The sequence below is a fragment of the Arachis hypogaea genome, chromosome 20, assembly GCF_003086295.3.
Source record: "Arachis hypogaea cultivar Tifrunner chromosome 20, arahy.Tifrunner.gnm2.J5K5, whole genome shotgun sequence".
NCBI classification, from domain to species: Eukaryota; Viridiplantae; Streptophyta; class Magnoliopsida; order Fabales; family Fabaceae; genus Arachis; species Arachis hypogaea.
Window position 1 is genome coordinate 16,363,879 of NC_092055.1, and position 24,122 is coordinate 16,388,000.

Consider the following 24,122-nt stretch of genomic DNA (forward strand, 5'->3'; position numbering starts at 1 on the left):
TCCTCCTCCAACTAACAAAAAGCAACTGCAAGCATTTTTAGGAAATGTCAATTACCTCAGAAGGTTCATTTTCAATCTGTCAGGAAAAACCAAGGTTTTTGCGCCTCTGATCAAGTTGAAAAAAAAGGAAGAGTTCCAATGGAAAACAGAGCATCAAGAAGCTTTTGACAACATCAAGAAGTATTTGACTAATCCTCCTATTATGAAACCTCCAAGGCACGGAGCACCTCTAAAACTTTACGTGTCAGCTTCTGAAGTAACAATTGGTGGAATGCTGGCTCAAGAAGATGAGAATGGCAACGAAAGAGTGATTTATTACCTAAGTCGTGTGCTAAATGATGTTGAGAGCCGTTATTCTCTAATCGAGAAACTTTTTTTAGCTTTATATTTTTCTTGTTTAAAAGTTAAGCACTATTTAATTCCTAGGAATGTTTATATAATTTCTAAGTTTGATGTTCTTAAATATATGTTGTCTTCTCCAATATTGCATGGTAGACTAGGAAAATGGATGTTGGCCTTAACAGAATTTTCTTTATATCTTGTTCCTGCAAGAGCCATTAAGGGTCAGGTTCTAGCTGATTTCCTGGTTGACCATCCTTGTATTGACATTGATGAGAGTTTACTAGGTTTCGTTGGTTTGGTGCCTTGGAAATTATATTTTGACAGTTCATGACATAAGGGTGGTGTTGCTATAGGAATTTTAATTATTTCTCCAAGCGGCGAGCCAAGTAAATTTCTCTTTGAATTGAATTATTCATGTTCCAACAATGAGGCAAAGTATGAAGCATTAATAATGGGACTGGAATTATTATTAGAAAGAGGAGTTAAAAATGTGGAAATTTTTGAAGATTCACAGCTTGTAGTCCGTCAAGTATCACTTGAGTATAGGTGTGTTAGTGAAAATTTAAGAAAGTATTTCAATGTGGCTATAAAGTTGTTGAGCGAGTTTGACAATGTCATTTTAAGGCATGTTCCAAGGGAGTTAAATCAAGAAGCAAGTGAATTAGCTCAAATTGCTTCAAGATATAAGATCAAGCTCTCAACACTAGAAAAATTGGTAAGGATAAAGGACATATTTATGCCTTTGAGAGAAAGAAAAGTGTTGTCATTAGAAAAGCTAGACCTAGAATATTGGAGAGTACCAATTGTGGAATATCTAGAAAATTCAATTCTCACTGTCGATAGAAAACTTAAATATAGAGCTCAAAGTTATGTTCTAATGAATAATGTCTTGTTTAAGAAATCTATTGATGGAAACCTCTTGACATGTTTAGGAGAAAAAGAAGCGTATTTGGCTCTTGCTGAAGTGCACGAGGGAATCTGTGGTGCCCATCAGTCAGGGGTAAAAATGAAATGGGTGATAAATAGGAGAAGATTGTATTGGACAACTATTCAAAGAGATTGTATAAATTATGCTAGGTCCTGTGAAGAATGCCAAAAATATGGAAGCCTTCAACATATTCCAGTGTTAGAATTGCATGTTATAATTAAGCCATGGCCGTTTAGAGGTTGGGTTTTAGATTTGATCGAACAGATTCACCCACCTTCTTCTAAAGGTCATAAGTTCATTTTGGTTGGTGTTGATTATTTTTCTAAATAGGTAGAGGCTATTCTTTTAAGGGAGGTGACTCACAATGAAATAATTAATTTTATTGAGGAGAATATTGTGCATAGGTTTGGAATTCCTCAGTCTATTAGCACTGATCAAGGAACCATGTTTATTGGGAAAAAGGTCATAGAGTATGCCAAGTATAGGGATATAAAAATGCTTTCGTCTACACCGTATTATGCCCAAGCCAATGAACAAGTGAAGGCGCGAATAAAATTTTGATTGCGTTAACTAAAAAACACATTGGAAGGCAGCCAAGAAATTGGCACCAAACTCTCAGTCAAGTTCTTTGGGCTTATCGAAATTCTCCGAAAGGTTCTACTGGAACCACCCCGTATAAGTTAGTTTACGGTCATGATGCGGTGTTGCCAATTAATATTTATCTACAAAGTATAAGGGTGGCTAGACAAGATGACATACCAATAGTAGATCATTGGAATTCTTTGCATGATGAGCTCAATGAACTAGATGACGAAAGGTTGAGAGCTTTAGAGCGGGTGATTCGACAAAAAGAGATTATGTCAAAATCATACAACCGCCGTGTTAAAGCAAAGACATTTGTAGTTGGAGATTTAGTGTGGAAAACAATTTTGCCTATAGAAAAAAAGTCAAAAACTTATGGTAAGTGGTCTCCAACTTGGGAAGGACCTTATGTAGTTGACAAGATTTATTCTGGAAATGCCTATAAGATTATTGAAGTCGGATCAGGAAGAATAATTCCTTCAATAAATGGCAAATATTTAAAAGTATATAGGCCAGACATACATGAGATAAACATTCCACATGTTTAAGGACACGAGAATATCCAGTTGAAGTGTCAAAGGGAAAAATAAAGAGCTAACTAATATTTGCAATTCAGTTTGTAAAAGCTAACATGTCCTTGTGATTTCTCTGAATTGTAAGTTCCATTGACAGTGTAAAACATTCAGATTATGAGACAAATATATGTCCAAAGCATCAATTTAAAAAAAAAAAGAAGTCAATACAGAAAATAACTTATTATTTTGTGAGTGCAGTATAGTACATGCCAACATATAGAACTAAAAGTTTAGTGAATAAACCTGTATGAAGCTAGAGGCGTGTCAATAAATGCACATTTGATTTAATTTGACAGCACTCGAGGCGAATGCATACAAGATGGCTTGCACTAGTGCAACCTAACATGGACAGATATGGAGGTCATCCCAAATGAAATACAGAAAAGGTCACTGTGATATTAATAATTGGTTTAGTGTGAAGTAATGTAATAACTTTCCAAAAAATAGCAAGTGTCCAGTCTCCAAAATAAGGATAGAGTGCATACAAAAGCAAGTAATAAACAAAACTTTAAAAGTTCAAAAAGTGAAGATTGCAGGAACATATTAAAATCACAAAGGTTCACATAAGAAATACAAGACTAAGTTTCAAAGATCTCCTTCAAGCGAGTAACTTCAGTTTGGAGAGTGGCTAGGAAGTTCCTGGCTTCTTTGGCAGCTTCCTGTGAGGAGAGCATCTTCTCTTCAAGTAACTGTAAGGCCACATTGCTACTGTCAAGCATGCTACTTGCTTTGGCAAATTGACCCTCATTTTTTATCAAAGCAGCATCCAGCCTATTTTTTTGCTTCTCTCTTGACAGTCAGCTGTTATTCCAAGTCTCGAATCTCCTCAGATAACTCATGAGTCCGATCTTTAGTTTTTACAATATAGGCAGCCAGGGTAGTTTTGGCAGTCTCAAAAGAGGAGGTGTCTTGTTTCAACTTAGAAAGAGCTTCAGTTGATTGTTGATATGATGAGATAGCTGCTTGAGAATCCGGAAATTTGACATAAAGGTCCTCATAAACCTTCTGCAAGTGATCCAACAAAGGTTCAATAGTCTTAGGATGTGGTGTAATTGAAAAAGTTTGAAGAATATCAGAAAGTTGAGCCTTAAAGTGTGGATCGGTAGCAAGTGTCAAAACAGGTTTGGATAGAATGACATTGAGTTGTTGGGCTAATGGAAGCAGAATGGAATTGTCGACAATCTTGGTTGTGGGAGGTGTAGTATGGAGCTGCTCTGTTGGAAGGTGACTTTGAATGGTAGAATAAGATTCAACTATGGCCTTCTGTATATCCATACTACATGCATATGCTTCATTTAGACTTTCTAAATCAGCCAATAAATCATTCACCACATTAGGGGTCTGAGCATGAATGGAAGTGATTGGTATTTGTTTTTCTGACCGCTCACTTGGGGGAATTTCAGAATTTTGAAGCTAAAACAAAATGCAAAAGAAAGTGTTAACATAAAAAAAATAATAAAGAAGATACAAGGAAGAGATACTAATGATCAGGCTAAATGATATGTCATACCTTATTGGCAGTTGCTTTAGGAGTAGGCTTGTCAGATGTGCATCCATCAGATTTTCAGTGCTAGGCACAATCAAAGAAATGGTAGGAGCTGCAGTGACCTAAAGCAAGAAGTGAAATGAGGACAAAGGTAATTAACAAGATTAAAAATCAGCATGAGAGATATCATCATCATTTAAGTTCTTTAAGATAATGCTATTTTTAATATAGAGGATGTAAGAATATATAAAAATACCTGAGAAGCAAGCTGACCACTGAGGCTAAGAGTATCGACATCATCTTCTGAAGAGGACTTACTCACTGATTTATCACTAGATGAGGTGTTCTCGTTTTTCTCTTCATTGTGCTGAGAGATCACCGGTTCATCAAGATTGTCATTAGATGTATTTGATGTGTCATCCTTATCATCACTATTTGAAGATGTTGACACTGCAATTGGTTCAAGTCTTCTTTTTACCCGGTGGCTTGAGTAATTAAAATTAAATTTCTTTTTTCCTACAAGCCTTCCAAAAGACTTTCTCAAAGGAGGATTGGCAGCAAGTGGGGTAGTTGTTTTCTCTGTAACAATATATATATATATATATATATATATATATATATATATATATATATATATATATATATATATATATATAAAATAATAATAATAATAAAATAATTAAAACAGGTGCCATTGTGATATTCTTAGAAGGCATTATGCATGAAGGAAATAACATTAATAACAACAACACAGAGAGGAATATAATTTTTGAAATCAAAATGAGCAAATGATTTAGTTGTCATTACCTTTTTTTATGATTGATGCTCTCCTCACTTGTTGCATTAAAAGAACAGTGGTCATCCTTTGACAACAGTTACTAAAAGCCACTTTAATGAAAGAGTAATAGGTCTTCCACCAAGAGAAAAATGAATATGTGGTCAAATGGCAAGATTTAAAAGGGAATAGGTGGAATTTATTTCAACGCGAAGCATTATCCTTCTGAATGTGCAACAGATCTTCTAATGAAGTAGCTTTGACATGCAAAGATTGTGACTCTTGAAGATGGTAAGGAGACGGAATGGCCTGAGCTAACTCAAATTGTCTAAAAACGGCGTTTGGCATGTAAACCGCTGTTCTTGGGTCATCTTCACCTGGGAATCCAGTATAAAGTAATTGGAGAGTCAAGAACTGCGACCAAATAGTGATACTTTTCTTCTATTAATCCTAGTTGGGGTAAGAGATTGCGTCAACCATTCTGGACCGGTTTGACAATTAGCAAAAGAAGTCAGATTAATGTTGTGGTCTTTCTCTGGCAAGTAGTAGAAAGCACGGAAGAAGTATTTCATCTTGTCATATGAGGCCATTAAATTGTCAGGAAAAACTAAGTTGAGCAGACAGTGACCTACAATAACAGAATCTGTAGGACCTTTTTGGGTCAAACGTGGTTGTAGTTTAGATTCAAACATAGTGGACAACCACAATTGAAAAAACCAAACAGGATCGTCAACATTAGTGATCCTTTTCTTCTCCCTCATAAGGTCTGTGATCCATCTAGAGTAAGATATAGTCGAGCTAGGAACAATTTGGCTAAACACAGCCTCTTACCTTCGGCTAACATAATGGCCAATGGGAGATAAGTGACTTCGACTTGAATACTCCGGACACAGAAAATAACGCCGCTCAACCAATAGAGAAGGAAGGCTATATGCTCATTATCAGAAACAGGTTCTCCATCTTGACCTTTGTTATTAAAAATGAAGCTCTGGTAGGTGGTGGAAGAGATATCAGTGGCATACGCTACCCCTGTGGTTGACTGAGTAGTAGTTAAAATTTCCTCTCTCAAGGGAGGTAGGCCAGTTATCGCAACTACATCCAGAAGAGTATGAGTAATCAAGCCGTATGGGGTGTGAAAAGTATGTGAAGTCTCATCCCAGAAATACAATGCACCTCATATTAGTCCTGAATTAACAGTGTAAGAGTTTTTACTAAGCTGAATTAGGTCATATATCCCAATCTCTTTCCACAGGGTCATTTTTTCAGTTTCAACCCTACCTAACCAAGCATGGTAACCTTCAATGTTAGTCTTTGGGGGATTTCTGAATAGCTTGTTGTTGGAGTCGAAGTATCCAATGGGCATTGCGTCTTGAAAAGCAACGGGTTGACAGATGAAGAAGGATGACTTGTTGACAGATGGTGGCTTAAGGTTGCTATAAGAGTATAGATTGAAGAAAATCTAAGTATGGGATGTCAAGATTGTCAACAATCAACAAACAAGATGTAAAGGTAGAAAATAATGCATGAAAAATTAATAAAAATTGAGCTTATATGGGTTTAATTTGGGTTAAGCAGTAAGTAAGAATTTAACACGAAACAAGACTTAATACTGCTTGCCAACACTCATGAATATAAAAAAAGAATTCATAAATGAAACATATGAAAATTCATTATCTACTATGTTGGTTATTGCTAAAAGTAAGGAGAATGTGGATATAATCTAAGTAAGATAGAAGCATATAATATAAGTCTGCATCCCTTTGTTTCTATTGCATTTGTGTAACGTGCTTCAGAACATTGCCCGAAAGCTTAGAATTGCATTCTTCATTAAGAAATCCAATGGCAAAAATGATGCAAAAGCTAAATTATTCTCAATAAGTATGACCACAAGATAGCAATTGTTTCTACTTACATTGAAAAAAGTCTAGTTAAATTAAAATATATCATATTAGTGAAGGGATCAAAACAAGCTCACTTATTGTTAGAAAGAAACCGGCAAGTATATACACAAAGAAGTCTGGTAAAGCATCTCCTTTAGCAAAGCCTCGAGGATTAGAAGACAGTCAAACCAGCGGGAAGCAAATTGAAAAAAATTCAAAATCTTGATCCTCAACACGTCATGAAACAGATTCTGGGCAGCACACAATTTTCAATTAGAGAACATCAGAGTATATTTGTAGATATAATAATATATTACCAAAAAAAATAAAAAAGGGACGAAATTTCGACATGTTTGTGCCAAAAAAAATGAACTATCCCTTCTATCCTTTTTTTTTGGAGCAAAATGGACAGAAATATATTATATATATTTTTCTTTTTTCCTAACTCTTCTTTCATACGTGAAAATAGAAAAAAGACAGCAACATAGCAGAATTGAAGAATGGGGTTCAACAGTCAATCATAATTTGAGTCAAAGAATGTAAAACAAAAGGAGAATGCTCTTCAGAGTAAGATTCTAGTACTCATAGTCATGAATAACATAAGGGATATTTTGCATGCCATTTTTGGGATTAGGGTTCCTCTGAATCAACAATGAAAAAGAGAAAGATAAAAATGGAGCTGGCAATGAAATACTACCTGAAATATCAGAAGATCTAGATACAGTTGAATCCTCGTGAATGGAAGAAGACCACCGTAGTAGATGAAATTTAGGAGAATGGGAGGCACTGAGTTGAAGAAGAATCCTTTAGCATTCAAACACTATCATATTCTCTCTCTCACAAGTATTACAAGAAGATAAGAGTACTGAGCTATTTTACTTTTTGTTTAGCCAAAATTTAAATAAATAAATAAAATAACAAAGAAAAGAGAAAGAGTACGAGTACTCTTATGTGCTTTTTAAGTGACATTTTAAAATATCATTCTTGTCAACACGTATTGTTATTATTTATATATATACATTTTAAAAGAAAAAATATATATAAAATAAAATAATATAAATATATATATAATAATATAAAAAAAGATATATATATATATATACACGTTTGTATATACTCTTTTTATTATTATAAAAAGCAAAATTCTTTTCACTTTCAATCATTGTACGACTTCAAGTGAAAAATTTTGGAGAGAATTATGTTAGACAAAATATAATTTTATAAGAAAATTAAAAAAAAATTTAGTTACATGGTGATGTCTCCATATATAATATTTATATCTATTTTAAATTAAATTAGATTATTTGACAGTTGATTATCTATTTGATTTTTGAAATTCACAAGAGGTGCGGGAACGGTTACGGGCCAATCTAAATTCCCGCAACAGGTGTACAAATGGTAACTGTCAGCTGATATTAGGTTAGTCTATAAATAAAGCTTTACGAACACATTGTAAGCAATTCAATTCTTCTTGGCAAACACTTAGAAACCCAAAACGCTCTCAGCCCCTTGGCATCACAGAGTAAAATTGGGAATCTTAAGTAATTCCTCTGAACTCAAACACTTGTACTTTGCTTTTTTTCAGTTTTTATTAATAAAATTCTTCTACTTTTACGTCTTCTTCTCTTTTATGTTCATGTTTCTTCCTTCATCTTCTTTTTAATTTCCTGTTTGTTTCAATTTCTGCAATTTACTACGCCACCGGCACCTTGCATTTATGTTACGGACCATTATAGGTCCAGCCCAACTAGTCGATGGGTCGGGGCACCACCCCTGACCCAGGCCCAGACTACCCCTCAAGGAAAATCCAATGGGCCGGTTCCTAAAACCCAACCCGGTCGACATCTAACTTCACCACTTGCATAACCCGGCACACCACACCTAGCAAACTGATCGGGTCGGCTTCCTCGGGGCAACACCCGAAGCCTCGACCCAAAGTCCAGAATGACCTGCTCCCCCACGTGGATAGGGACAGCTGATAGGCGTCCTGGCCAGTGGGCTAGGTCATTGTTGGGCCCGCCCAGCACAGTATATAAGGGGAGAGGACAATACTCCCTGCAAGGTACACATCACCTTTCCTAATCTGGCTATCATTTCATACAGACACTGACTTGATCGTCGTAGTGTCCTTGCAGGTGGCCACCCCCCTCTCTCGTCCATCACACCACCAACTCCACCAGTCTCCAGTTAGAGACTAAGAACCCGCTTTGCGCTACTCCAGGGTCTCGCCCGCTCATCCCCTCGCAATCACCCGACCCGTCGAGCACCCGAGATCATCAGGTGGTGAACATTGGCGCCGTCTGTGGGGATCCTGGAGAAGACATGGAGCGACTCCCCACTTCAGAGGAACTCCGTGACGGAGGCAGGGCCTACCTGAGCAGGGCAAGTTCGACAGCCCGTGCCAGCGAACAGCCACGATTCTCCGTTCAGCCAAACCAACAAATCTACACCAAGACCCCCGAAAGACGTCCCTTCGGAGGAACGGGGGCCGACAGCACCAAGATCATGCAAAAACTCAGACACAGAGTACAAAATCTCAAGCAAGAGCTGGCAGCGAGGAGCCGATCTCACGGAGACATCAGCCACTCCCACGGCGATGTTAGCCGATCCCGCACCCGCGCTCGCTCCCCCTCCCGAAGACACGAGAGCCGAGAAAGGAGCCTAACGAAGCACGACGAGGCGCATACACAGGCGACCTCCCGACCTACCCAGGACAGGTCCCAGAGCCACGGGGAGTCCCAGAGAGGGAAAGACAAGAAACAACAGGATCCCATCATCATGGGAGCCACTCCCTTCTACCCCTCAATCCTCAAGGTCCGGCTTCCGAAGAACTTCGACAAGCCAACGGACATGAGGTACGATGGGATTAAGGACCCTCAGGAGCACCTCACAGCTTTTGAAGCAAGAATGAACTTAGAAGGAGTAGGCGACACGGTCAGATGCTGAGCATTCCCTGTAACGCTAGCCGGCCCAGCGATCCGATGGTTCAACGCCCTCCCACAAGGATCCATCACGACTTTTGCGGACATTTCCCAAAGCTTCCTGGCTCGGTTCACAACGCGCATAGCCAAGGTAAAACACCCAATCAACTTACTAGGGGTTACCAAAAAACCCGGGGAGCCGACCAGGAAGTTCCTGGACAGATTCAACGATGAGTGCTTGGAGATCGACGGCCTTACAGACTCAGTCACTAGTTTCTGCCTAATGAACGGCCTACTAAACGAGGATTTTAGGAAGTACCTCACTACTAATCCTATCTGGTCCATGCAAGAAATTTAAAGCGTGGCCAAAGAATACATCAATGATGAGGAAGTGAGTCAGGTTATAGCAGCCAACAAACGGCAGCTTCCAAACCCCTCAGCTCGGCAGGCCCCCCAGTTCGACAGATACAAGGAAGCTCCCAGGGACGACACCCTAGCCAAGCAACCCAAGCAACTCCTACGGGTAGGAAGGTTCACAAATTACACGCCACTTACGGTGCCCATAGTAGAGGTTTACCAACAAATTGCAGACAAGGGAATCCTATCCAGACCGAAACCATTGAAAGAGAGAATAGAAGGCAACAAAAGCCTTTACTGCAATTATCACAAGGGATTTGGTCACAAAACCAAGACTCCTTCGATCTCAAAGATGCCTTAGAGCATGCCATCAGAGAAGAAAAGTTGAGTGAATTCTCCCGGCTCATAAGAGAACCGAGGAGATGGGAACGAGAACGCTCCGAGGAGGATCGTAGCCGAACTGTCAAGCCAAGGCAAGAACCCATGGGAGATGCCAATAACCCCCCAACCTTTGTGGTCAATATCGTGGTCGGACGCGACAGCACTCCTAAATCCAAATCGGCAGCAAAAAAGGATACCCGGGTACTCTCCATCTCGACAGAAGGTCCCATCGCCAGCAAAAGATCTCCCACGATAACCTTTGGCCTGGAAGATAAATGGTTTCAAAACCTCCCCGAGAATCCTCCCATGGTGGTTACTGCGATGGTCGGGATATGATTAGTCAGACAAATCCTCGTCGACACAGAAGCTGATTCTAACATCCTGTTCAGAAACGTGTTCGACGCCATGGAGCTCAAGGAATCTGACCTCAAGAATCACCAACACGGAGTCATGGGATTAGGCAATGACTATATAAAACCTGACGGGACAATCTCTCTCCCAATCTGCCTGGGAACCGATGACGCAAGGAAATTGGTTATGGCAGACTTTGTAGTCCTCAGAGACTCCACAGCCTACAATATCATCCTGGGGAGAAAGACCATCAACGAATTCTCAGCTGTAATATGCACTAAGTTCCTGACAATAAAGTTCATAATGGACAAGGGAATAGTTGGCTCCATAAGGAGAGACCTAGAAATGGTGGTCGCTTGCGACAGCGCCAGTCTCTCCTTGAGGAAAGAATCTAAGAGGGCAGCTAGCGTATTCTTGGCAGACTTGGACGTCAGGATATAGGACAAGCCGAGACCAGAACCAGAGGGGGACAAGAAAAAGTTTCAGATAGGAAAGTCGGCATATCAGTTTACCTTTGTAAACAGGAACCTGCCCCATGAACTCAAGGGCCCCCTCATGGAGGTTGTAAGGGCAAACGGCGACCTCTTCGCATGGACACCGTCAGACATGCCGGGACTGGATCCTGAGGTCATGTCCCACTGACTAGCCGTAAAACCTGATGCCAAACCAGTAGCCCAGCAGCGAAGAAAGATGTCTCAAGAAAGGGCCGACGAAGTCGCCAGACAAACAGCAGGGTTACTAGAAGCAGGATTCATCAAAGAACTCGAGTATTCAACATGGTTGTCCAACGTCGTCCTAGTAAAAAAATCCAGCAGAAGGTGGAGAATGTGCGTTGATTACTCCGATTTGAACAAAGCATGCCCAAAAGACTCTTCCCCCTCCCCAACATCGACACCCTGGTCGACTCGGCGGCAGGATATCGTTTTCTCAGCTTCATGGATGCCTACTCAGGCTATAACCAAATTCTGATGCACCGACCTGACGAAGACAAAACGGCATTCATAACGTCAGGGGGTACTTATTGCTACAAAGTAATGCCCTTTGGGCTGAAGAACGCAGGGGCCACCTATCAAAGACTAATGAGCAAGGTCTTCCATGACCTCATCGGCAAGTCAGTAGAAGTATACGTTGACAATATCCTGGTGAAAACAGCAGAACCGAACAAGCTAATAGACGACCTCCAGGCTGTCTTCAAAGCACTAAGAAAATTCAAAGTGAGGCTCAACCCACTCAAATGCGCATTCACCATAGAAGCAGGGAAATTCTTAGGGTTCATGATAACACAAAGAGGGGTAGAGGCCAACCCAGACAAATGCGAAGTCATCCTCAAAATGACAAGTCCTGGGTGCGTCAAAGACGTGCAATGACTCACCTGGAAAGGGCCATCCCATTCTTCAACCTAATAAAGAAAGGAATCACCTTCGAGTGGACTCCAGCGTGCGAAAAAGCGTTCAACCACTTCAAAAAGATACTCTCAGAACCTCCCGTACTCAGCAAGCCTAGAGAAGAGGAGCCCCTGTACTTATACCTAGCTGTAACCACACAAGCAATGGCAGCAGTCCTTCTCCGAGAAGAAGACAAGACTCAACGCCTAATATACTTCATCAGTAAATTACTCCAAGAGGCGGAGTTGAAGTACACCAAGTTGGAAAAGTTGGCCTACGCCCTACTGACCTCATCCAGAAGACTAAAGCAGTACTTCCAAGGGCACGTGATCGTCTTGAGAACCGACCAAGCCATTCGACAAGTCCTCCAGAAACCCGACCTCGCGGGAAGAATGATGGCATAGGCAATAGAGCTGTCTCAATATGACTTGTAATACAAACCTAGGCAGGCAATTAAAGCCCAAGCCATGGCAGATTTTCTGGTAGAAATCACAGGGGAGGCCCCCGACATACCGAACACACGGTGGAAGCTCCATGTTGACGGAGCATCCAACCAAAGTTTCGGAGGGGCTGGGATCATTCTCGAAAACTCGACAGGGGTAGCTTATGAACAATCGATCAAGTTCGATTTTCCAGTCTCCAATGACCAGGCAGAGTACGAGGCTTTGATAGGAGGATTAATGTTAGCCAAAGAGGTTGGAGCGTTGAGGGTAGAAGTTAGTAATGACTCCCAGATCGTCACCTCTCAGATAAACGGCAACTACCAAGCCAGGGACACACTACTGCAAAAATACCTGGAAAAAGTAAGGGAGCTATGCAAAGGCTTTGAGGAAGTCATAATTCAGCATGTTCCTAGAGAAAGGAACGCCCGAGCCGACCTCCTCTCCAAGCTAGCAAGCACCAAACCCAGGGCAGGGAACAGATCCTTAATCCAGGGACTGGCAATCGAACCAGCAATCATCTTATGCGCATGCCAAAACCCAAGCTCCCCCTCATGGATAGACCCTATCTTCTGATACCTGGAGCACGGAGAAACAGCAACCGAACCAGCAATCATCTTATGCGCAAGCCAAAACCCAAGCTCCCCCTCATGGATAGACCCTATCTTCCGATACTTAGAGCACGGAGAAATATCCCTAGACGAGAAAGAGGCACAGGGCACTAAGAGGGAAGCTCCCAAATATATGATCATACAGGGGAAATTATACAAGCGAGGACTCCACCAACCCCTACTCAAATGCCTACGCCCCGACTAGACGAACTACGTCCTAAGCAAAGTCCACGAGGGGTGCTGTGGCCATCATATTGGAGGAAGGTCACTAGCGAGAAAAATCATCCGAGCAGGATATTACTAGCCCACAATGATGACGGATGCCCAGGAGTTCGTCAGAAAATGCAAAAAATGTCAGGAGAATGCCAACTTCTACAAAGCACCACCCGAAGAACTCAACTTGATGATGGCCCCCCGACCTTTCGCCCAATGGGGAGTCGACCTCCTAGGACCGTTCCCACCTGGGCCGGGGCAAGTGAAATACTTGATAGTAGCCATAGACTACTACACTAAATGGGTAGAAGCAGAATCATTGGCTAGCATATCTTCAGCAAATTGCCAAAAATTCTTGTGGAGGCAAGTGGTCACCAGGTTCGGAATCCCAGCAACCGTCATATCGGACAACGGGACACAATTCACCGACAAAAAGTTCAAAGGATTCCTAGCAGGACTGGGAATCAAGCAAAGATTCTCCTCAGTCGAACACTCCCAAACCAACGGCCAGTCAGAGGCAGCCAACAAAGTTATCCAAATAGGACTAAAGAAGCGACTTGAGGGAAAAAAAAGGCTCATGGGCAGACGAGCTAGCTTCAGTCCTATGGTCTTAAAGGACCACTCCCCAATCATCCACGGACGAAACCCCCTTCCGACTCACATACGAGATCGACGCAGTCATCCCAGTCGAAGTCGGGGAACCGAGTCCAAGGTTACTCCTCGGAGGAGGAAACAAAGCAATCGAAAAAGATCTGGTCAACGAGACAAGGCAAATGGCGCATCTAACAGAAACAGCAATAAAGCAAAGGATAGCCCTAAGGTACAATGACAAGGTGCTAAAAAGAAGCCTGGGAGAAGGTGACTTGGTCTTACGACGCAACGACATAGGGCTGCCAACCCCAGGAGAAGGCAAGCTGGCCGTAAACTGGGAAGGCCCTTACAGGGTGAGAGAGGTCCTCAGCAAAGGAGGCTACAAGTTGGAGAAGTTAGATGGAAGCGAGGTACTGAGAACATGGAACATGGAAAATCTAAAGAGGTTCTACTCATAAAAAGAAGCAACCACACGATCTGACGACCTCGATCCCTCCCACTAATTCCTTTTGCATCCCTTTTTACTATCTTTCACTTAATTATGCATTACATCACTTCTTTGTTAAAAAGTTCTATAATGAGTATATAATGAATGTCTTTTTGCAAGATTCACATCAAAACGAAAAAACAGCAAAAAGCAAACGGTCGACCTAACGAAAATCCGGGACTGATCACCCCAGGAACCAAAGGGACCCAAAGCAAGAATGGCTCCGCGACAAGCAACAAAAACGGTAAACCAAAAGGCCTAGACGGCCCGAGTAAGTGAAAAATAAATAATAAAAGTAAGGCCACAACGGCCCGAGAAAGCAAACAATAAACAAAACGGCCTAATATAGATAAAGTGCCAAAATGTCTGTTACAACTAAAAGGCACCTTAAACAGGCCTAGAGGTAAAAACAAATTACAAAAAGATAAGGCAAGAAGCATAAAATATCAAGACTTGAATATATCAACAATCTTCCCATCCTTAACAGTCTTGAGAGCTCCAACTTGGGAAAGATCGAGATCGGGAGCCAGCACGGCCACCTGAAGCTTGATCCCCTCCTCAGTCAACTTCACGGCCTCCTGGGCCCCTTTGCAAGCTCCTTGTTTTTCTTCTTCAAAGCAGCCATCTCCTGACGAGCAGCCTCTGCCGAGCTCTCCGCCAACTTCAGCTTTTCCTCAAATTCTTTGGCCTTCTTCTCAGCAGCAGCAGTCTCACCACGAGTAGTATTCAAATCTTTCATCAAGGCGATGTCTCGATCCACCAGCCTGTTGATCTCCTTGGCATCCTTCTGAGCCTTCTTCTCCTGATCTGACAATTTTGTCTTCAGAGATTCCTCCCGAGATCTTGAGTTCGTCAGATCTTTTTGGGAGTCCCGAAGCTTCACTTCCATAGCATGATAATTGCCCAAGACAGGCTTCACCTTCTTGGCAATAGCTGTAGCTCAAAGAAGACTGCGGTAGATCCACCTCGCCTGCCCAGAAAGGTCGGCATCACGAAAAAACTCTTCGGTGCTTGGGAGCAACTGGGATTCGATGAAGCCCCCAGAATCAAAATTCTTCTCCATAACCGAGAGCACCTTTCCGGAATCCCGTTTTCTCTTCTTAGGGTTGCTAACGACCTGTAAGTCGTCATCACCAAACCCTAGATCCTCTTCGTCAAAAGGAGCTTCCGCCTCCACACTCGGATTCCCCGAGGTGTTCTCAGAGGGGGGCTCAACCTTCTCCGACTGACCTTGGTCGGCCCCGTCAGCCCGACCGCTGCCCTCCCCGGCATCCCCCTGGTCCTGAATCGCCGAAGGAGTCGCCGAGGAGTCCTCACCACCCTCACCATCCCCTTGGATGAGATTCATCAAGTCAGCCAAAGTTTTCCTCCCACTAGCCATGGAAACTGTAAGCAAAGAAGAAGGAAAAACCAAAGGCGTGAGTGATAGAAGAGTAAAACACAAAAAATGCAAAAAGTAAAGAACTCACCAACATACGACCGGCCGGCCTCACAGTCCCCCATAACCATACGAGGGTTAAGATTTTTCTCGCCAAAAATTGCCAACAAGATATCGGCAATATTACGGTCTTCCGGACTCAACCAATCATAGGATATTTTTATCAAATAATCGGATCCCACCCCGAAGCTCCAGTAGGTCGGGATCCGCCTCTCCCCCTCGGCAGTAAGCCAAAAAGGTTGATGACCTTCAATTAGCCTAACCTTGAAAAAAGTAGACTTGAAGCCGTGGAAGGAATCCTCAAAAAGACCAAAAATCCTACGACCTTGTTGGGCCCTGAAGGACATATACCCCTTCTTCGCCTTCCCCTGGCGAGAAGGATTCATAAGAAAAAAAGGTAGAGAAAGACGTTTACAGAGGTCGGAAGCTCCAGATATTCACAAACCATCTCAAAGCACCGGATGGCAGCCCAGTTGTTCGGGTGCAGTTGCGATGGAGCTACATCGCAGCGGTTCAGCAAACCCATAACAAAGGGGGAGAAGGGTAGGTGAAACCCCAAGGTCGTGAACATGGGTTCATAAACCCACAACCAGTCAATGACCCGAGGAGCCGCCAAGTTCTTCTGGCAAACACGCTCCCGATTAGCAGGGACATAAACTTGGTAAAATGCCTCCTCGGGACCACCCCCACACAAGAGCCTCGCTTGGCGCAAGTCCTGGAGGACCTCCTTTGTGACCTTGGAAGGAGTGTCCTTCACATCAGAAGAAACCCAAGCATAGTGATCAACGAAGTCAGCTAGTGAGCGCTGAGCCTGGTTCGGAAGAACAAGGCGCTCGGCCATACCTACAGCGGGGGCACCACTTAGTCAAAACGGGAGGTCGGAAACCCTTAAAACAGTAAAAACAAAAATCACCCTCCAGATACCCCTACACTAGCCCAGAACTCAAGCAAGATTCAAAAAAAATCCAGTGGCGCCCCCTCTAAAAGAAGAAGCGGCAAAAAACCCAGGCATGCATAAAGGGAAACGCACAAATACCAAAAGGAAAGAGCAAAACAAAAACCATAAAAATCAACGTACCAGAAAAGATGAAGAAGTAGGCCGAAAGGTTAAAGCAGCAACAAAAGCAAGGTGAAGAAGAGCGAGCAAGTAGTAGAAAAGAGAGGAGAAGCAAAGTAGAAGTAGGAGAAAAGAAGAGTGGAGAAATGAGGAGGTTGTAAAAATAAAAAAGGGGGCAAGGAATGTAACCGTCGAGAAGGAGCGCCAAAAGACAGGGGCATATTTGACATTTCACGCAAATTTCAAATCATGAAACGATGGGGCATTTAATGCCCCACACAGAAGCCAAGGAGGCGGTGTCAGAGACGAGATAACCACGCGTGAGAAACACGAAACGCCATCAACGAACTCCCGAGAAGAAGGACACATCCCGTCTCGGCGAGTAGGACAAACGCGCCTAGCCACGAGCTCCAAACCTCAAGGCCAGCGCGTTGGGAGCACTGTTACGGACCATTATAGGTCCAGCCCAACTAGTCGACGAGTTGGGGCACCACCCCTGACCCAGGCCCAGACTACCCCTCAAAGGAAATCCAACGGGCCGGTTCCTAAAACCCGACCCGGTCGACATCTAACTTCACCACCTGCATAATCCGGCACACCACACCTAGCAAACCGGTCGGGTCGGCTTCCTCGGGGTAACACCCGAAGCCCCGACCCGGAGTCCAGAATGACCTGCTTCCCCCACGTGGACAGGAACAGCTCATAGGCGTCCTGGCCAATGGGCTAGGTCATCGTTGGGCCCACCCAGCACAGTATATAAGGGGAGAGGACATCACTCCCCCCAAGGTACACATCACCTTTCCTAATCTGGCTATCATTTCGTACGGACACTGACTTGATCGTCGGAGTGTCCTTGCAGGTGGCGACCCCCCTTTCTCGTCCGTCACACCACCAACTCCACCAATCTCCGGTTAGAGACCAAGAACCCGCTCTGCGCTACTCCAGGATCTCGCCCGCTCATCCCTCGAAATCACCCGACCCGTTGAGCACCCAAGATCACCAGGTGACGAACAATTTATATGTTTATTTGTTACTTTTATTCCTTTTAATTTTATTTAACGTTACAATTGCGATATTGAGATACTCACGTTTTCTTTTAAACATAAACAAAATTTGAGTAAAACAACCGTCTAAATGTTACCGGGTTAATCCTAATATTTTTCTATGACCAAATTATCCATAATACTTTTAACTAATACCAATTCTACCCTAAGGGACCTAAAAGATCATTTTACTCTTTATTAATTTATTTACTTATTCTAGTTACCACTTTTTACCGTTTTACTTCTAACTTTTACTAAAACTTTTATTTAGACCCAAAAATTTATTGTAAATATATTCTTGACCGATTAATTTATATAATTACTAATTTATCCTTGATGACAGTAAGTTTAGAATTTTACTTATCTTTCCATTAAATTACATTTTTAACCCTCTTTTTACCCAAAAATAACCATAACACCCTTCTTACTTTTACACTCCATAGTATTAAAATCAATTTTCTAGATTTTTTTTAACCTTTATACACGTGACTTTCATGATCATTTAGTGGCTGGATTTTCAGGGGTACAGTTTTTCATTTTTATCCACTTTTAGTGACTTTTAAGGCTTGACACTTAAATCCCGAGTGCTCCATTAATTTTTGACTGTCCCATACATTTAATTTATAGAGGCAAATAACTTCATATATCACTCAAATAACAGTCTAGAAATAGAAAATTATCACTAAATTTTTAGAATTAAAAATCAAGCACAAAATCACTACAAAGTAGCTCATATAAGCACCGAAAACAAGCACAACCATACTCTAACTAATCCTAACCGTTACCTCTTATGTAATTCAATTAGTAAACCTTTCACACACTAGAAAAAGTGCATACAAGGGAAGAAACACAGCTGGTTATGGTGCAATTTCGTTTTTGGCCCAAAGTGTCGCAAAAACGTCGAAAGTCAACCACTTTGAGCTCGAATCTCTCTAACTCCTTAGGCATGCTCCATGGATGTTTCAAGAGGAGTTCTCTAACATAGAGGAGAGTAAAATTCATCATGCCTACTATTTTTAAAAAAACAGAAAAGAAAAGGAGAAAGAACAAGAGTTTACCTAGCCGAAATTTCGATATAAATGCAAAGATTAGCGAAAACAGGCAACCGTTTGTGCTTGTATGGTTTGAGCCCTTGAAGAATACATGAAGAACAATAGAAGAAGAGTTGAAATATGGGCTGGGGCGCAGAAAATAGGTGCAAGAATTTTCTCTCTTTCTCTCTCAAGAATTCAGTCAAAAGAGTGTAAAAATGTGTAAAGTGTTTTGTGAATTTTGTGGCAAATTCTTGCTGAATTTATGATGATAAAAGGGGCTGGAATTTTCGTGGTCAAGGGCTGAGCTTCAATGAATAAGGGGCGTGAAAACGAGGAAGCTTGGTCAGCACTTACATGTCGAGCTTATCCACGGTTAACCCCAATTAGTTACTCGAGGTTAAAAGCACAGTTGAGAGGGGTGAAAGGTTGAGATAGTCTCGACCCAGAAGCTGAGAAGGAGATACAAGTTGCTTGGATGCCAAGTAAGAAGATTTGGGGTCTCTAGGAGTCGTTTGCGGAATACTAGTCAGAAATTCGGTTCGGGTAACTTTTACCGTGCGATAAAATAATTAATGGCTAATATTTATTCTTAAAGAAATAAATCATAAATGAATGGCTAATATTAATCTTGGGACACAATTATCAAGGTAGGAATTATTTTTAGCATTGGTTTCGAAATTTTCGGTTACAAGAGTTTTTCTCGGTGCACGCAAAATTATTACTAAAAGTGAATTTTCGGCTCAAAAAGTCTCTAGTGAGAAAATAAACCAATAGTAATCTAATATCTATTATTTACTAGTCAAACTTGACTTAGAGAAAATTAATTACCCTCATAAAGTCAATTTTGACCATATTAATAGCCTTTTTCTTTTTCATTTTTTATTTTTTTATTTCTATTTTTTTTATTTTTATTTTTTTACCATTGGGTCAGCCTCACTATTTCTTATTGGACCGTGATTCGAGATTTTGCGAAATAAATTTTAAAATAGTAAAAAAAAAATTGTTTATGGAAAACTGGATTTTTACAATACTCATATAATTTCATCCAAAGACAGTTACCTAAACTTATTAAATTCGAGCTATATATGCTCTCTAAACATAAAGTTTTATTAAAAACGTTACCAATATTATTATCATCACTAGAAATTAATTGCAATAGCTATTTTTAAGTGGTTGAGAAGTTTTATAGGAGTTCTACTTACTTGAAGAAACAAGATTCAATCCAATTATTTGTTACTCTTTAATTCTATTTTGATTTCCATTTGGGGAAAAAAAAAAGTGAATAACATTCTTTGAACAGTAGTTGAATTTGAACCTGGCAGAGCCAGAAATAGAAAAATACAACTAACAACAAATCCTAAGTTACCCAAAAACAAAATCATATCCAAAAGTCAAAACACACTAAATACAGCATACACGTACTTTACACTAATATTCATCAAGTCAATAATTGACACATATCAGGATATTATTATATCATAATAATCTGTTACAACAGTTGTCAATTTGTCATCATTCATTTGCGTTATCAACCATCATAATCCAATTATAAAAGACAATCAATAACACACTAGGTAATGAACATAAAGAGAAAAACGAATTATAAGAATACTAGAACCTCTTCAATTCCCCCAACACAAGATTTTTTTTTCATCTGATCGCCCAAGACTACGCTTGATTAATTACTAGCTCTTGAGTTTCCTATCACCATCATTTCATCACCGAACTCATCACATTGCTATAATATACTACGTTTTTTGTTTTTGTTTTTTATTGTATCTTCTTCTATTGGTGATTAATCATTATTTAGAGATGGATGAATCAAAGGCAAACGGATCTAAAAGCATCAGATTTGTCGTAAAGTATGGATGGACATTTTTGGGTTGTTTTAAGAAAGGGTGGTACAAGGTTCGAATGAATCTTCACGTGTAATTTGATCCTTTTTTTAGTACATATTTAATTAGCAATAGAGGTTCATGTAATTTGATCCCTTTTTTTAGTACATATTTAATTAGCAATAGAGGTTCATACACCCGATTCAAAAGAGTAGTGCATATTGAACTTTATTTTATTTTTAATTTGTAGTCTTGTTAATTAGATAATTTAATTCCTGTGCCTTGCTACCATGCCATCTTTTTCATGTAAATGTAGTAGCTTTACAATAATGTGTAGGATTTAATATTGTACATATAGACTTATTATTATGCATAAAGAAATTAAATGATATGAAATTCGCATTTTGAGTCATGGTTATTTAAATATATTTATTAAGTGAACAATATATAATATTAATATATAAAATTTTGGTATCTAAAATTAAGTTCTAATTATCACCCTTAAAGATAGAGGTTCTCCCGTACATCCGCGCGGTTACGTTAAATAAAAAAGCTTTCACATTTAACAACTCATATTCTCTTATCTTATTTTCATCAGTATTTCACTAACAGTTATGATAAAATCACGAATAACCTCTTTGATGGTAATCGGTGGATAAGAGAAGGGGAGTTGAATCTTAGCTATCCATTTTTGCAGAATATTACTTTTGCCTTTGCAAAAAAATTTCAGGAGATGTTTTTACTTTTGTCTCGTAAGAAGTTGAGAGACATTTTCATTTTTTCTCGTAATAGATTGAGAGACATTTTTCATTTTGTCTCCTAAGTGCCAGAAGCAAAAACGAAGCAGAGAAGAGAGAATCACATCAAGATGTATCTTGGTTCAGCTGCTAAGTTCAATGCAGCCTACATCCAGTCTCCATCACAATAGAGATGGAATTTCACTATCTTTCAACAGAATTACATTCACCAATTCTCCCTAGGATCTACCCAATCCTATCTGGGACAAGTCCAGATTCTAACCCAACCTGAACTTGACTAGGTCTCACCCTAGCTTTCAACAGAAAAGTGCTCATCCAACTTGCAAGGGAACAAGTCCAGATTCTAACCCAACCTGAACTTGACTAGGACTCAAACCTAGGTTTCAACCGCAAAGTACTAATCCAACTTGCAAGGGAATTCCGTCAGGATCATGACAACAAAACAGAAATACATACAAAGAATTTCTGAGATAACTATGATTTTTTCTTTAACTCTCTGCCTCTTTTCACTCTTTGGCTTTTTCTTACAAAACCTCACATTTTGCCTTTTACCAATGAAACACAGACAGACTAAACTGAGAAAAAAAATATTCAATGAAAGCCATGAAAGAGAAGAATAAACAGCTCAAAGAGCTATGGAACCCAAACATGTGCTCTCACTCCTTGCCTTCAACCCTTGGTCGTTCACCCTTAATATAGAAGAGTAAAGCTTCCAAGGTTGAATCACGTTCAATCCCTAGCATTGTCTTCTTCTCAACATCAAAGTAGCGGCGTCTTCACCACAGGAGAGAGAGAGAGAGAGAGAGAGAGAGAGAGAGAGAGAGAGAGAGAGAGAGAGAGAGAGAGAGAGAGAGAGAGAGAGAGAGAGAGAGAGAGCCCAAATCTGTTGCATGCATCTCTCTCATCCTTTTTCATCCAACTTCTTCAATATTGGCCATTGATCTTAACTTTGCCCCCAAGATTTGATTCTGAACGTTGATGAGCGTCTGACCCAGGCTGGCTTCAAGCTTTCCATTTTTGCTTCTTCCCCTCTAGAGACTCAGATGCTATCTTCTTCTTGATGCACAAAAACGAAAATGAACTTTTTACCAAGATAGATTTGCTTCCTGCCCGAAGCCAATCTCTTCCTTTATTGGTAACAAAATTTTGAAGCCTTTCTCCAAATCTTTATTCTGTAGCAATCTTTCTTAACCTTTTTTCATAGGCTTTTCTTTAGAGGCTTCACTTTTCTTCTATCTTCTTTTTTGATGGATAGATGTGACCGAAGGAGAGAGGAGAGAGAAGAGAGGAAGAAAGAAAGCTTTTAGTGGAAGCATTAAATGGAATTAAATCAAATTGAATTCCCACTTCCATTACCCAAGACTTAAAGTAACGTGTAAGACTTTTGGTTATCAAAGAATGAATTTAATTGAGTTGAGATTTGGGTTCCAATAACCAAGGCATGGAGTAACGTATGAAACTTTTGGTTACTTGAGGAAGCTTTCTTGTGATCACCGAATGGCTCCCTTCAAATCTTTTGGGCCACTTGTTTCTTACTTTATTTTATCAAGGGCTTTAAAAGGATTTGGGCCCTTTTTGAATTTCTTTATTTTCTTTAACATTCAGCCACTTAATTAATTTTGCACAAGCCTAACTTAATTCAATGATCATCTTTGGCTTGTTTAGCTTTTGGCCCAATATTAAAAATTAATTTGCTTTCTGCACACTTGAACAAAAATCATCAAACAACCTATTAAAAATTATTAAATAAAATACTTAATAATAATTTTAATAATTTTCTAATTTATATTTTAATAATGTTTGATCATCATATAAGTTTTCCAAACTCAACACTCTTCTTCAATTCTTTACTCCAATAGTCTACCTTTTTAATTTTTTCACCTTTTTTCAATTTTTCTTACTTCTGTTCTCAATTTTGGATGCGCTTCTCTATATGGAATAATTACTTGAATGTATTTTTTGGGCTTACTGAACTAGATAATAACTATGTCAAAGGTTGATTTTCGGCACTATATATGACAGAAAGAAAAGAATAATTAGAATGTAAGGAAGTGTTCAATCAGAGTGATAAATAATTTTTTATGAATATTATAATTTTGCTTTGGATATATTCTTTTTGTGAATACTTTATCCTGACCAATAGTTTGATCTTATTATTCTATTATAGTTTTTTTAACTTTTTTTTTATTTTTCTTATTTCTCTTCCCAATTCTAAATACGCTTCTTTGTATGGAATAATTATTTGGATGCAGCGTCATGTATAACAAAAGAAAAAGAAATAATTAGGATGTAAGGAAATGTTCAATCAGCATGATAAATAGTTTTTTTATGGATCTTATCATTTTACTTTGAATATATTCTTTATGTGAGTACTTTATTCTGACCAACAGTTTGATCTTATTATTCTATTATAATTTTTTTTTGAAACGATGAAAAAGAGTGTACCTTTTTCTTTTTCTTATTGCTTCTCCTCTCTCCACTAGAAGTACTTTCCTATATTTTTATTGCGGTCGTCCTTCTCCTTCTTTTAATATTCTGAATTGTATCGCCTCCATCTTCTTCTCGCTTTCATTCACTGCAATTAAAAATTTAATATGATTTTATTATCATTACTAATTTTACGCATAACTTCTCTTCTCTTCAATTAAGAAC

The 24,122-nt window shown here is 40.0% G+C and overlaps 2 protein-coding genes across 2 annotated transcripts; both read left to right on the top strand.

The window, feature by feature from the left end:
* The first annotated feature begins 793 nt into the window (after nucleotides 1–793).
* On the top strand, nucleotides 794–2,400 carry LOC140182970 (uncharacterized). The gene is made up of 3 exons (XM_072230956.1): nucleotides 794–1,342; nucleotides 1,601–1,749; nucleotides 1,860–2,400. The coding sequence occupies exons 1-3, from the start codon at nucleotides 794–796 to the stop codon at nucleotides 2,398–2,400; spliced, it is 1,239 nt and encodes a 412-aa protein (XP_072087057.1).
* A 10,030-nt stretch (nucleotides 2,401–12,430) lies between these two features.
* LOC140182971 (uncharacterized) lies at nucleotides 12,431–12,979 on the top strand. Its single transcript, XM_072230957.1, has one exon. It carries the CDS (start codon nucleotides 12,431–12,433, stop codon nucleotides 12,977–12,979), a length of 549 nt encoding a protein of 182 aa, XP_072087058.1.
* Nucleotides 12,980–24,122: the final 11,143 nt, after the last annotated feature.